This window comes from Anolis carolinensis, chromosome 1, assembly GCF_035594765.1.
Source record: "Anolis carolinensis isolate JA03-04 chromosome 1, rAnoCar3.1.pri, whole genome shotgun sequence".
Classification (NCBI taxonomy): Eukaryota; Metazoa; Chordata; class Lepidosauria; order Squamata; family Dactyloidae; genus Anolis; species Anolis carolinensis.
The window spans coordinates 211,270,645-211,282,679 of NC_085841.1; the positions used below are offsets into that span (position 1 = coordinate 211,270,645).

General features: G+C 40.5%; 1 protein-coding gene across 1 annotated transcript in view; it reads right to left on the bottom strand.

Annotated features, from left to right (window-relative positions):
* myo3b (myosin IIIB) overlaps window positions 1–12,035 on the bottom strand; it is a 316,686-nt gene that overhangs the window by 19,277 nt on the left and 285,374 nt on the right. The window contains exons 32-34 of the mRNA XM_008119035.3: window positions 8,654–8,760; window positions 8,192–8,238; window positions 4,366–4,517 (exon numbers count right to left, since the gene is read on the bottom strand). Coding sequence (XP_008117242.1) covers window positions 4,400–4,517; window positions 8,192–8,238; window positions 8,654–8,760 — 272 coding nt within the window. The 3' untranslated portion in view covers window positions 4,366–4,399. The remainder of the gene's footprint in view (window positions 1–4,365; window positions 4,518–8,191; window positions 8,239–8,653; window positions 8,761–12,035) is intronic.

Genomic DNA, 12,035 nt, shown 5'->3' on the forward strand with positions numbered 1-12,035 from the left:
CTGGTGGAGAAGTGCAGGTTTGAAAAAGAAGCAGTTAGTCTGTGCCCTGATGAGGTACAGTGAAGACTGACCCTCAGTTGAAGGGATCAGGGAGACTCAAATGCTTATTTTGAATCAATTTAAAATAAGTTTGGTGACTTATTTTAAGGTAGTCTGTGCCCTGATGAAGTACAGTGAAGACTGACCCTCAGTTGAAGGGATCAGGGAGGCTCAAATGCTTTTTTAAAGTCAATTTAAAATACGTTTGGTGACTTATTTTAAGGTAGTTTGTGCCCTGATGAGGTACAGTGAAGACTGACCCTCAGTTGAAGGGATCAGGGAGACTCAAATGCTTATTTTTGAGTCAATTTAAAATAAGTTTGGTGACTTATTTTAAAGTAGTCTGTCTCCTGATGAGGAACAGATAATCTGTGATTGTAATTCATAGGGTGACTGCAGTTTAGAGCAATAAAGAAAGAAGTGACATTTTAAAAAGTTTGAAACACCTCATTCTAGCATTGCAACTGTTAACCAAAGTGCCTCTAAAGAGAAAGTTACTGCAACCATTAAGCTTTGTGCCAGAACAAACGTGTTACATCTCCCTGCGTCTTTGGTGGTTGCATCTTTACAATTGGTGGCAGCAGTTATAATATAATATAAATTAAATAAACATCCGACGTCTCTCTTCTCCGCAGTTTCCAACTCTCATCATCTCCACTCAGCAAAAGCAGTAGCCAGGTTGTGGTGGGGACTACAGTCCAACAACAATTAGAGACCAAAGGTTGGGAACCATGGATCTATATAGGAGGGGGCCCTCCTCTCGATCCCACCCCTGCCCCAAGCGTGGCTGGTGGGGACGAGAGAGAGGGCCTTCTCCATGGTCACTCCTTCTTTCTGGAACTCCCTCCCTAAGGAGGTTAGAACTGCCCCTCCACTCCTGTCCTTTAAGAAGCTATTAAAAACATACCTGTGTACATTAGCTTATGGAGAGGCAGCTGAGTAATATTTCATTGCCCCTATCCAACTGACCATCCTGCTAGCATCCAGTTATTTGTAGTGCCACTTGTAATTTTATTTTCTTAGATTTCATGCTCCTATTTTTAAACAGAACTGAACTGCTCAATGCATTTGATGAGGCCATAGTCCATTTGCTTGTCAAGGACTGTTTTTATCTGTTCTTAATTTTATTTAAATGTTAATTTAAAATGTTTTTTATATTGCATGGGACACTGAATGTCTGCCTTGTTTTGGAAGACACCCTGTTATAATACGAGGATAGCATACTTTTTCACAAAGATTTTGCATGTGAAGAACACAAAGATTTTGCATGTGAAGAAATGGGCAGAGAGATTTAGGAAGTTCATCATCCCAGAACACACACAGTTAAACCATGACATTTCCTATCATAAATTGGCCACCAATTGGGGTGGTTTTTAAAAAGAGGTTTGGACAAATTAATGTTAATGGCTATGAGTTATAATGGCTATTGATCACATGTAGAATTAGAGACAGTAAGGCTCTGAAGACCAGTCACTGGGCAAGAACTGCGTGAGACACCAATGGCCTGCATGCCCTTCTGGTGGGCTTCCCATTGAACCATCTGGTTCTCCAGGGAGGGAAATGGGGTGCCAGACTATTTAGACCAGACATGGGCAAATTTTGGCCCACGGGTGTTTTGGACTTCAATGCCCAGAAATGCCAACCAGCTTACCGGCTATTAGGAATGGTTGAAGTCCAAAATACCTGGAGGGCTGAAGTTTGCCCAAACCTGATTTAGACCTTTGGTCTGATCCAATGTACAGTGTTCCCTCACTTATCGCTGGGGTTAGGTTCCAGGACCACCCGCAATAAGTGAAAATCCGCGAAGTAGGGACACTATATTTATTTTAATATTTATACATTATTTTAGTAGTTATACACTTTTTAAAGTCTTTATCAACCAATCGTGTGTTGATAAATCGCCTCCTTCTCCTCCCGTTACCACTTGGGCTCCTTTTCTTTTCCTTTGGCTTCTCCTTCCTCCCTTACTTAGGCTGTAAATTGTAATTTTTTATGATTTATAATAGTCTTTTAGAGTTTATTGAAAAACCATGAAACAGCGAATCCGCAAAAAGTGAACTGCAAAGTAGTGAGGGAACACTGTATGTGTTTTTTATACAAATGGCATACTAAACATTATGAAGTTTTTTTCTACAAGTTATCCACATACTGGCCCCACTCCTGTTATTTCCACCCTTAGTCAGAAAGACATTGTAAAATGCTAAGTTAAGTGATTTAGTAATACTCTATTAACTATTTTACAATTGAGGCTTTTGATTTGTGGTTCCCCCTTGTATTCCTCTGGGGAAATAGGATCAATGTGTTCTATCCTTTAAAAAATGACATCTTTTGCACGATAAAGCAAAAAACCACACATTCAGCATATTCAAGGGCTATTGTATTTCTCCCCTCGTTGTGCTCATTCTTCTTAGCTTTGTAAATCAACTCAATTTTTCAGAGTTCTTGTAATACTGTACCCCATCCTCCACAATGCTGCGTCATATATTGATTTTCAAGCAAAAGTTGTTTGTAGAACTGAGATTGCTACAAAAACTTGCTCTGGATTATCATCATGAGTGATATTTTATAGAAAGAAGTCACAAGTATGAGATTGCAGGTTCCAAATGTTTTAGGCAGATTTAGTTCATTTGACCTCTTTTGGACACTCTGCAATGTGGTATATGTTAATGTGGGATTTGTGTATTGGTAGTGTGGAGAAGTCATAGTTATTGTGTTTAATTTTGACTGTTGTGTTTAGTTAACAGTAGCTGAAACAGAAGCCATCTTGTTTCAATCCACAGTAGTGCGGTTACCAAGGAGACGAAGCTGGCTAGCTCATCAGAGGGAGAAGTGGGCGGAGCCAAGAAAAGGAAAAAAGGGCAGTTTTAAAAAAAGAAGCCAGGGAGTGAGAGTGTATGTGTGCGTGGCTGGAGGCTTTTCAGTCAAGAAGGGTTGAGGAGGCAGGCCTGACCAAAAATCTTTAGTCAAGGCAGACTAAAGGGAGCCTGGTTAAGATCTCTAGTTGAGAAAAGACTAGTGATCAGGGATTTGGTCGGTAGTAGATCAAATTAAAAGTTTTATTGTAGTTGGGACATTGTTCACTAAGGAGCTCAGCTGAGGTTAGAGTTCGCTACAATTTATATCATCAGTAGGAGAGTGAGAGTGGATTTACACCAAAGACTACTGTTGTGGTGGTTATAAGAGTTATTAAACCACTTGTTTATCTAAAGTTCCATAAGTAAATCAATCAACCTGCAACCATAAGCTTTGTATGCAATAAACTTGTTGTTCTTTGTTAACAACTGACTCCTTTCATCTCATCTGCGTCTGTGGAGCCAAATTTCATTGGTGATAATTCAAAAGCCTCACGTTGGTGGCAGTTACCTTAATAAATCACCTAATTGGGGAAGAGTAATAGTCACATTTACCTCAGAAAGGGAACCACAACACAGAAGTCCCTAACTACAGAGACAGAGGCTGGGATCTTGAAATAAAGATCACCCCCTGTAATCCTTCCCTTCATATAAAGGTGATATATATATAATCTAGAGGGATTAAAAGACTCAAAAATCCCCTCAGCAGGAAGGAAACAGCAATCACAAATTGGCTATCATAACATCACATCACCATCACAATCATCGTACAATCATTCCCCTATCACAAATTGGTGGCAGCGGTGGGATCAAAATGATTCATCCCTGTTACATCATCATCCATCACACCATCCATATCACAAATAGGTGGCAGCGGTGGGATCAAAAAGGATTCATCCCTGTCACATCATCATCCATCACACCATCCATATCACAGTAGTGTTTAAATGAAATTTGTGTCTTGCCTGTATTGCATATTGATTGCATCATCCAGAGTGTAACATAGTCTGGAAAGAGTTAATTACTAAGAAGCTGTGATGTCCTTGATGTGTGGCTGGAACCAGGGAGTGTCCAGACACAAGTGTGTGTGCATTGCTGATTGCATCAGATCTGTTCTGTTCTGAGTTGAGTCGAGTGCTGTCTGCTGAGAGTTCTGTGTCCATTGTCTACAAGTCTGTTTGTCTTTATTACTGCTTTCAGTAAAACTTGTATATATCATTGCCTCTGATGTCTCTTCGTTCTGCGTTCCACTGATTCCACCCAACTGCTGCTGCGCTGCTTAAATTACTCTGACAGTATAGCAGACCCCAATGTGAACTGGATGTGACCCTGCTGCATGCATAAATGTAAACTAATCTATACATACCTGCTAAACAGGGGCGACACATCTGAGCCAGAGGCTAGCATACAGATGCGCACAAACATACACAGAAATACATGAACCACAAATGCAAAACATGTTTAGATTTCTTACCGGTAATTCACCAAAGGAGGTAAATGGTAAACGTTCAGCTCTGAAAAGACACCCCTCTGGAGGAAGGAAGACCACTCTCTTCTTCAGAGATGGAATCTGCTGCTGATAATGATTTGTAATACTCATCCTCCCAATCAAGCATTTTTATTTGCCTACAGAGGAAAAGGAAGCACTAGTAACTTTGAATTGCAATGCATTAAAAATGTTAGAAACAAAGAAAGCTGCCCTATAGTGGATGAGAACTTTGTTCCTTTTGGCTCAGTGTTCCCGATTGGCAGCAGGGATTCTACAACCTACAAGACGTTTTCTTAGTCCTACTTAGAAATGCAAGGCGACTGAAACTTTAGTGTGCAAATGGGTGTGATTTGTTCTTGTTTTGTGCCTCTGAGTTGGCTTGTATCAGCAAGATTTATTCAAAGAGGGGTTGCCATTGCCTGTTCCTGAAACTGAGAAAGTGTGACTTGCCCAGAATCATCCATATTTCCACATCAAACTTCCTCTAATGGTCCAAACCACTACACCACACTAGCTCCTATTGAGCTATAGCTCCTTTTTTAAAAATTGAAGTCTCAATGAATGTTTGAATTAATATTTAAATTAAAATGTTTATTTGTAATGGGTACAAAAGAGACATGACAGAATACAAAAAGCAGATGCTTGCTGATAGGCAAACTAGTAAGAAATTCAAAAAGTAACAGTTCCAGTAAGGGAATCCCTATCTATGGATTATTATGACAAAAAAGAGTCAAGCCCTATCACTAAGCCAAAAGGAACAGTGACAGCTTTAAATCCTGAGAATTTGACATATTGCTGTTTTTCTCTTTGATCACAAGGGTAGTACACATGGGAAATGAAAGTGCTTGAGTCATTAACAGGGAGTCTATTTGTTCCATTTTATATTATACTAGCTGTGCCTGGCCACGCATTGCTGTGGCTTATGGAAATCATTTGTTGGCTAGATGGAATAGTAGTGAATAGCCTTGCAGCCTCAAAGCCTGGCCATTTTCTTCTTGTGGGAGTCCTTATTTAGTGAGCTGGAATAAAATAGAATAGGCTTGCAGCTTGGAAGGCTGGGTACGTGCATTCTAGGGGAATGGATTTTTGGGCTGCTAGAATTGCAATGAATAGCCTCGCTGCTTCAAAGCCTGGCTGCTTGCTAACTAGGGGTATCTTTGGTTGGTCAGCTTCAATAGTACAGAGTAGTATCGCTGCTGCAAAGCCTGGCCACCTTCTACCATGGTTAGTCCTTTGTTGGTCTGGTTGAATTGCGCTGAATAGCCTTGCAGCTTCAATGCCTGGCTGTGTTATACCTAGGGGAATCCTTGTTTGGCGAGCTGGAGTAGCACCCTCAATCAAAGAGCCACTTTGAAGCCTGGCTGCTTCCTTTGTAGGGGGATCTTTGTTTGGCCAGCTTGAATTGCACTGAATGGTCTTGCAGCTTAAAACCTGGCTGCTTTCTACATAGGGGCATCCTTCATTGGCCAGGTTGAATGGGACAGAGTAGCTTTGTGGCTTCAAAGCCTGGGGGTTTTCTATATAGGGGAAATCTTGGTTGGCTAGGTTAAACAGCTCTGAATAGCCTTGCTGTTTGCAAGCCTGGCCGCTTTCTACTTTGTGGAATCCTTATTGGCCAGGTTGAATAGCAATGAATAGTCTCAGTGCGGCAAGTAGGAATGCTGCAATTAGTCACCTTGATTACCATTTAATGGCCTTGCAGCTTCAAAGCCTGGCTGCTTCCTTCCTGGGATAATCCTTTGTTGGGAGGTGTTAGCTGGCTCTGATTTTTTCCTTTCTGGAATTTCCAATTTCCCTGTTTTCAGAGTGTTGCTCTTTATTTACTGTCCAGATTTTAGAGATTATATTGTTCTGTATTATTATACCACAGTAATTTTACATATTATATTTATTTCTGGGTTATATAGCTTCAAAGCCTGGCTGCGTCCTGCCTGGGAGATTTTTTTGTTGGGAGTTGTTAGCTGGCCCTCATTGTTTCCTGTCTGGAATTCCCCTGTTTTCAGAGTGTTGTTCTTTATTTAGTGTTCTGATTTTTGTGTTTTTTAATACTTGGAGCCAGATTCTGTTCATTTTCATGGTTCACAGCAAAATAATAATAATAATAATAATAATAATAATAATAATAATAATAATAATAATAACAACTTTGAAAATACATTCTACTTCTCTCCCTTCTCAGCTTCCTCGCTGGGGGAATAATTTGTTTGGAGGTGTTAGAGGGCCCTGATTGTTTCCTGTCTGGATTTCCCCTGTTTTGGAAAGTGTTGTTCTTTATTTACTGTCCCGATTATAGATATTATATTGTTCTGTTTTATTATACCACAGTAATTATTATGTATCATATTTATAATCTCATATTATCTGTTTAGAACTGGATTATATGAGGCCCCTTCTACACAACTGTATAAAATCCACACTGAACTGGATTATATGGCAGTGTGGACTCAAGATAACCCAGTTCAACACAGATAAAGTGGATTATCTGCCTTGGCATTCTGGGTTATATAGCTGTGTGGAAGGGCCTTGAGTCTACACTGTCATATCATCCAGTTCAAATCAGATAATCCGTATGTTATAGGCAGTGTGGAAGAAGCCTAAATGAGGCCTAACTCTGCCTATCCCCTGAGAGCCATTGTTGCTGAGTGGGTTGCTAGGAGACAATGGGGGCGGGGCCTACCCTTCTGATCGGCAGCCAGGAGGAAAACAGCTGTTCCTCATCCTCTAATTTGGTCTTTATTTTTCTAGGTTTTTTTGTTTGAAAAACATAGATTGGATGACTATGTCTTTTGTGGCCAAATTTGGTGTGAGCCCTGGTGGCGAGCCCTGGTGGCGAAGTGTGTTAAAGCACTGAGCTGCTAAACTTGCAGACTGAAAGGTCCCAGGTTCAAACTCGGGGAGCGGAGTGAGCTCCCGCTGTTAGCTCCAGCTTCTGCCAACCTAGCAGTTCGAAAACATGTCAATGTGAGTAGATCAATAGGTACCACTCCGGCGGTAAGGTAACAGCATTCCATGCAGTCATGCTGGCCACATGACCTTGGACGTGTCTACGGACAACGCCGGCTCTTCGGCTTAAAAATGGAGATGAGCACCAACACCCTGAGTCAGACATGACTGGACTTAACGTCAGGGGAAACCAACCTCAGTTCAATGATTTTGTTGCTTACTCCATGGGGAAAACACACATTACATTCTGAAGCACTGGAATTATGTTTTGGGTTAAATTTTGATGGCCGTTGTCATCATTTTAGCTTGCTTTCTACTATGATACAGTGATTTGCAGGAAAACCAGCAAGGAACATTTTATAAATGACATTGCACACTATTTTTGCTTTAACAAAACTTTCTCTCAAAAACTGTGTGTGTTGGGAAAGTACATAGAAATCAGCCCTTAACATGATTTTCTATGAACAGATGACTTCATGTCCCTCACATCACTTCAGCTGGTTCAAGTTATGGACCAGAAGGGCCCCTGAATCCCTTTTCCTCCTGTCACACCTATAATCTGAGATGGTAGAAATCTGCCTCTCCTAAACTCTCAATTCAGTGCTTATATCAAATCTATTGTAAAACGGAGAAATAATGCATTGCCTAAAGTCTATGGGGAAAACTTTTTTGGGTCCTCAGTTCTCATGCTTACACTGGCAACCTTAGGTGGAAGCTTTCTATTTGCTTCTGCAGCAGAAAGCCCATGTGGAGCTAAACTCGCTGTTTATTTTGAGAAATCTCTCTAGAAAGTTTGTGCATTTTCTGTAACATCACAAAGGACTTCTTCTGTTTACAGTTGCTTAGAACTAAGAAGATAGCTATTTACCCAAGTTTTCTTGGCTTCCTCTTGCTCCCTTGATATTCTAGAGTTCCCTGTGGAGAGGGGCAAGAACACACAGTCAAAGCAAAGCAGCAAGTCGTTAATTTTTAATTCAAAGTGATTTTGTGTTGAATGCAAGCAGATGCTGATAATATCAGAAGTCACAGCATAATTTTTTTGATCAAAGGGCTCAAGCGAGCCTGATGAAGCATGCATCTTGCTCGTCTTTGATAAACCACATCAATTATTCACCGTGAAGGCAGACATCCTGACATGAAAGCAACAGATAAAGAGCATAAGCACATGTTCAAGACGAGAGCTGAAGAACGTGGGGAGGGGCTGGACTGGGGGAGGGGAGGGGGCCACAGGGTGGGGATGAGGTTGGAGGGACTGGAACAGGTATTAGTAACAAAATTATTAACTGGAAACAAAGCCAGTAAAACTGCTTTATTGCCACTTTGAACTCACATTTAACTGGTTATAATACATGTTGTCCTCGGGGCTATTCAGCACTTTGGGCTGCTGACACCTCCGTCGGGGTGTTTTCAGTTTCTGTTCCAGACAGTTTTCTGAACCTGCAAGAAGATAACACCATTTAAGATCTCAGCCACGCCAGGTGCAGTAAACGTCTTAGCATATTTTAAAAATCAAAAGGATTCTCTCTTCTGTCCTACTAATTCCTGGATTTATCAGCTAACCTGAACCATTCTCACCAGGCACTTAAAAAGCGGGTGTGTTAGGAATAAAGCCGAGTTAAAAGTTATCACTCACAGCCTTTCTAGTCTAGCTATATCATAGGTGAGAAAAATTACATTTCAGAGAAGTTTTGAAGGGCTGAATTCCTCTGGTCAACAGGGCCGAATTAGAAAAGAGAGAGCAAGAATGCAAGAGAACAAGCAAGTTCAGCTTAAGAAAGCCAGCATGGTTGTCAGTGGTGGACAATGATTCTGGAGACTAGAGTTCAAATCAATAGGTGACCTTAGGCAACTCGTACCCTCAGAGGGAAGCAAAAGCAAATCTCCTCTGAACAAATTCTGCCAAGAAAACCCTGTGATAGCTTCCTTGTAAGATTGCCATAAGTTGGAAATGACTTGATGACACAGTAATGAAATGTTTTTGGACATTTCAAGCTTATAAATGGGGAAAACCTGTACAAAAGTCAGACAACCCCAGGATGGAAGTTTTACAGGGAACCTCTGAGGAACAAAGTTGGACTTCCTGAAGGACTGAATTCAGTTTAAGGACTCTATATAATGTATATATGTGTGCATCCTTGAGTATATAGAGACTGCTTGTGTTGTCGAAGGCTTTCATGGCCAGGATCACAGGGTTGTTGTATGTTTTTCGGGCTGTGTGGCCATGTTCCAGAAGTATTCTCTCCTGACGTTTCGCCCACATCTATGGCAGGCATCCTCAGAGGTTGTGAGGCCTCACAACCTCTGAGGATGCCTGCCATAGATGTGGGCAAAACGTCAGGAGAGAATACTTCTGAAACATGGCCACACAGCCCGAAAGACATAAAACAACCATGTTACTGCTTGTTTGTGAGGAAGGAACTTTCACATTTGCTTTTACCCAGTATAAAAGATATAAAAATCCACACACTTGCAACTTTCAAGAATATCGTGATCTATCAGCAGAAGTAGTAAATAAATCCTATCGATTTTATTGTTGCATCTAAAAAGGTATATAGAAAGGGAACTCTTGGAGCTGAATACTGTAATGGTAAATTGAGTAGTCCACTTTGGTTCTCAGCCTTTGGTTCTCCATGTGTTTTGGACTTCTGTTTCTACCATTCCAAACAGCTGGTAAGCTGGCTGGGATTTCTAGGAGTTGAAGTCCAAAACACCTGGAAGACCAAAGGCTGAGACCCACTGGGGTAGTGGAAGAATTTGTCGTATGCCTTCCATAAATGATAATCCATAAGAATTGTATATTAGGAATTGCCTTGTTGGACCAAAGCAAGGTCTGTTTTCTGGACTCCAGAGTGCCTAAGCAGGACACAGTAACAGTCAGTCATCATACAGACAAGGTGTCATATAGCTATAACAGAAAGGTCAAACTGTGCTCAGCGACTGTAAATGTATTCTGTTATGTGTTAAAATTCTTATACAAGTCCACTGGCCAACCAAAACAGGTAACAAACTTGCAGAAGTTGTTTTTCTATTGTTAATAGAGCTTAATTTCCTTCTACTTGTCATTTGGTTTTCTGGATCTGAATGGCATCTATTTCCTACCAACAGTTCATGCACTGTGGATACAACTTTCTTCAACTGGATTCAGCTAATTGTATTCTGATTTAAAGAACTCTCATAGAACCTTCCAGCTTGATACAATAGCTTCTGCATGGCTGCTGGGTGGTCTCTGGCTTGCATCCTCCAGAGGAAATGCCCGTTTACTGAGGCCATTTGTCTTCCTTATGTAAGTAGCCTAAAAATATAACTAGGAAGAGAGGAAAATCTGGGAACATTTATCACGAGTAACCATATCTAAAGAAAAGGATATTAACATGTGCTCTCTGCTCTGTCAATAAACTGATATGGGAAGAAAATTCGTACATCTTCATTTGCTGACAAAATAAAAATCAGCTTACTTGTTTTTTATTGGCTAATTTTTATTTCAAGTCATACAAAAATTGCATCCTACCCTTCACTTTTTCACAGAGGAAAGCGGCGCCATGGATGGCCAAGCAATTGATCAGAATATGGTCAAGATGGTAAAAGTTATTAATGAGAATTAACACCGAAGCTAGGAGAGACTGCAGCATTTTACTTTTGCCTGAGCCTATAGGAAAGAGCACAATTCCTCCTCCTCTCTTCTCCCTCTAGTTAATTGAGTGAAAACTACTTTTGCACTTTGAACTCAGTTTATAGTAAATGAAATGAGCTGAGGACAATAGGGGAAAGTGGGAGGAAAAGAGGGCATTTAAAACTCAACTGAAAAAGTGAGACACAGAGGATTAAACTGAACTTGCTAATTTGGGACAGTTGAATGACATAGTATTCCTGCATTTTGACTTTGATAAACAGTGATGTTGTTTGGTAATCTGCCTTAGGCAGAAAAAATATATTGTCTCTTACATATTGCCTCCCCTTTTCTTAGGCTTTTGACATTTACTGTTTTGTATTCTTTATTTTGAATTCCCACTCAAAGATTCTGGCATATTTTTCCTCTATTATACCAAAGTTCTAATGTTTTATTGTACTATTGACTTACTAGATTCCATTTTAGAAACACAATAAATGCACCAATACATAAAACCATACTGCTCTATATCCAGATCATACACTGTGGAAAAAAGTTACATTTCAGAGAAGTTTTGAAGGCCTGAATTCCTCTGGACAACAGGGCCGAACTAGAAAAAGGGTAGGAAAAAGCGAGAGAGCGAGAATGCAAGAGAACAAGCACATTCAGCTTAAGACAGCCAGCATGGTTGGACAATAATTCTGGAGACTAGAGTTCAAATCAATAGGTGACCTTAGGCAATTCGTACCCTCAGAGGGAGGCAAAAGCAAATCTCCTCTGAACAAATTCTGCTAAGAAAACCACTGGCTCTCTCATGCTTTATTTTAAAATCTTTTTAATGGTGTCATGAACCTTATTGTAGGCAACCCTATTACTGCAACTGGTTACTTTCCAACCTTGCCTGTGACATAGTAAGGCAAGACTCCAAATTACAAGGATCTTTCTGGCTGCGAGAAGATATATGAGGCTAAGTCAAAGAATTGGCTGCCTAATGTTTCAGCTTGAAAGAACAACACTGAATGCTTTGTTTATTGTCATCCTTGCTTCCTTTTCTGTGGTCCTAGCAGTAGCAACTGTGTTCCCCACTACTTTTTTTTAAACCATA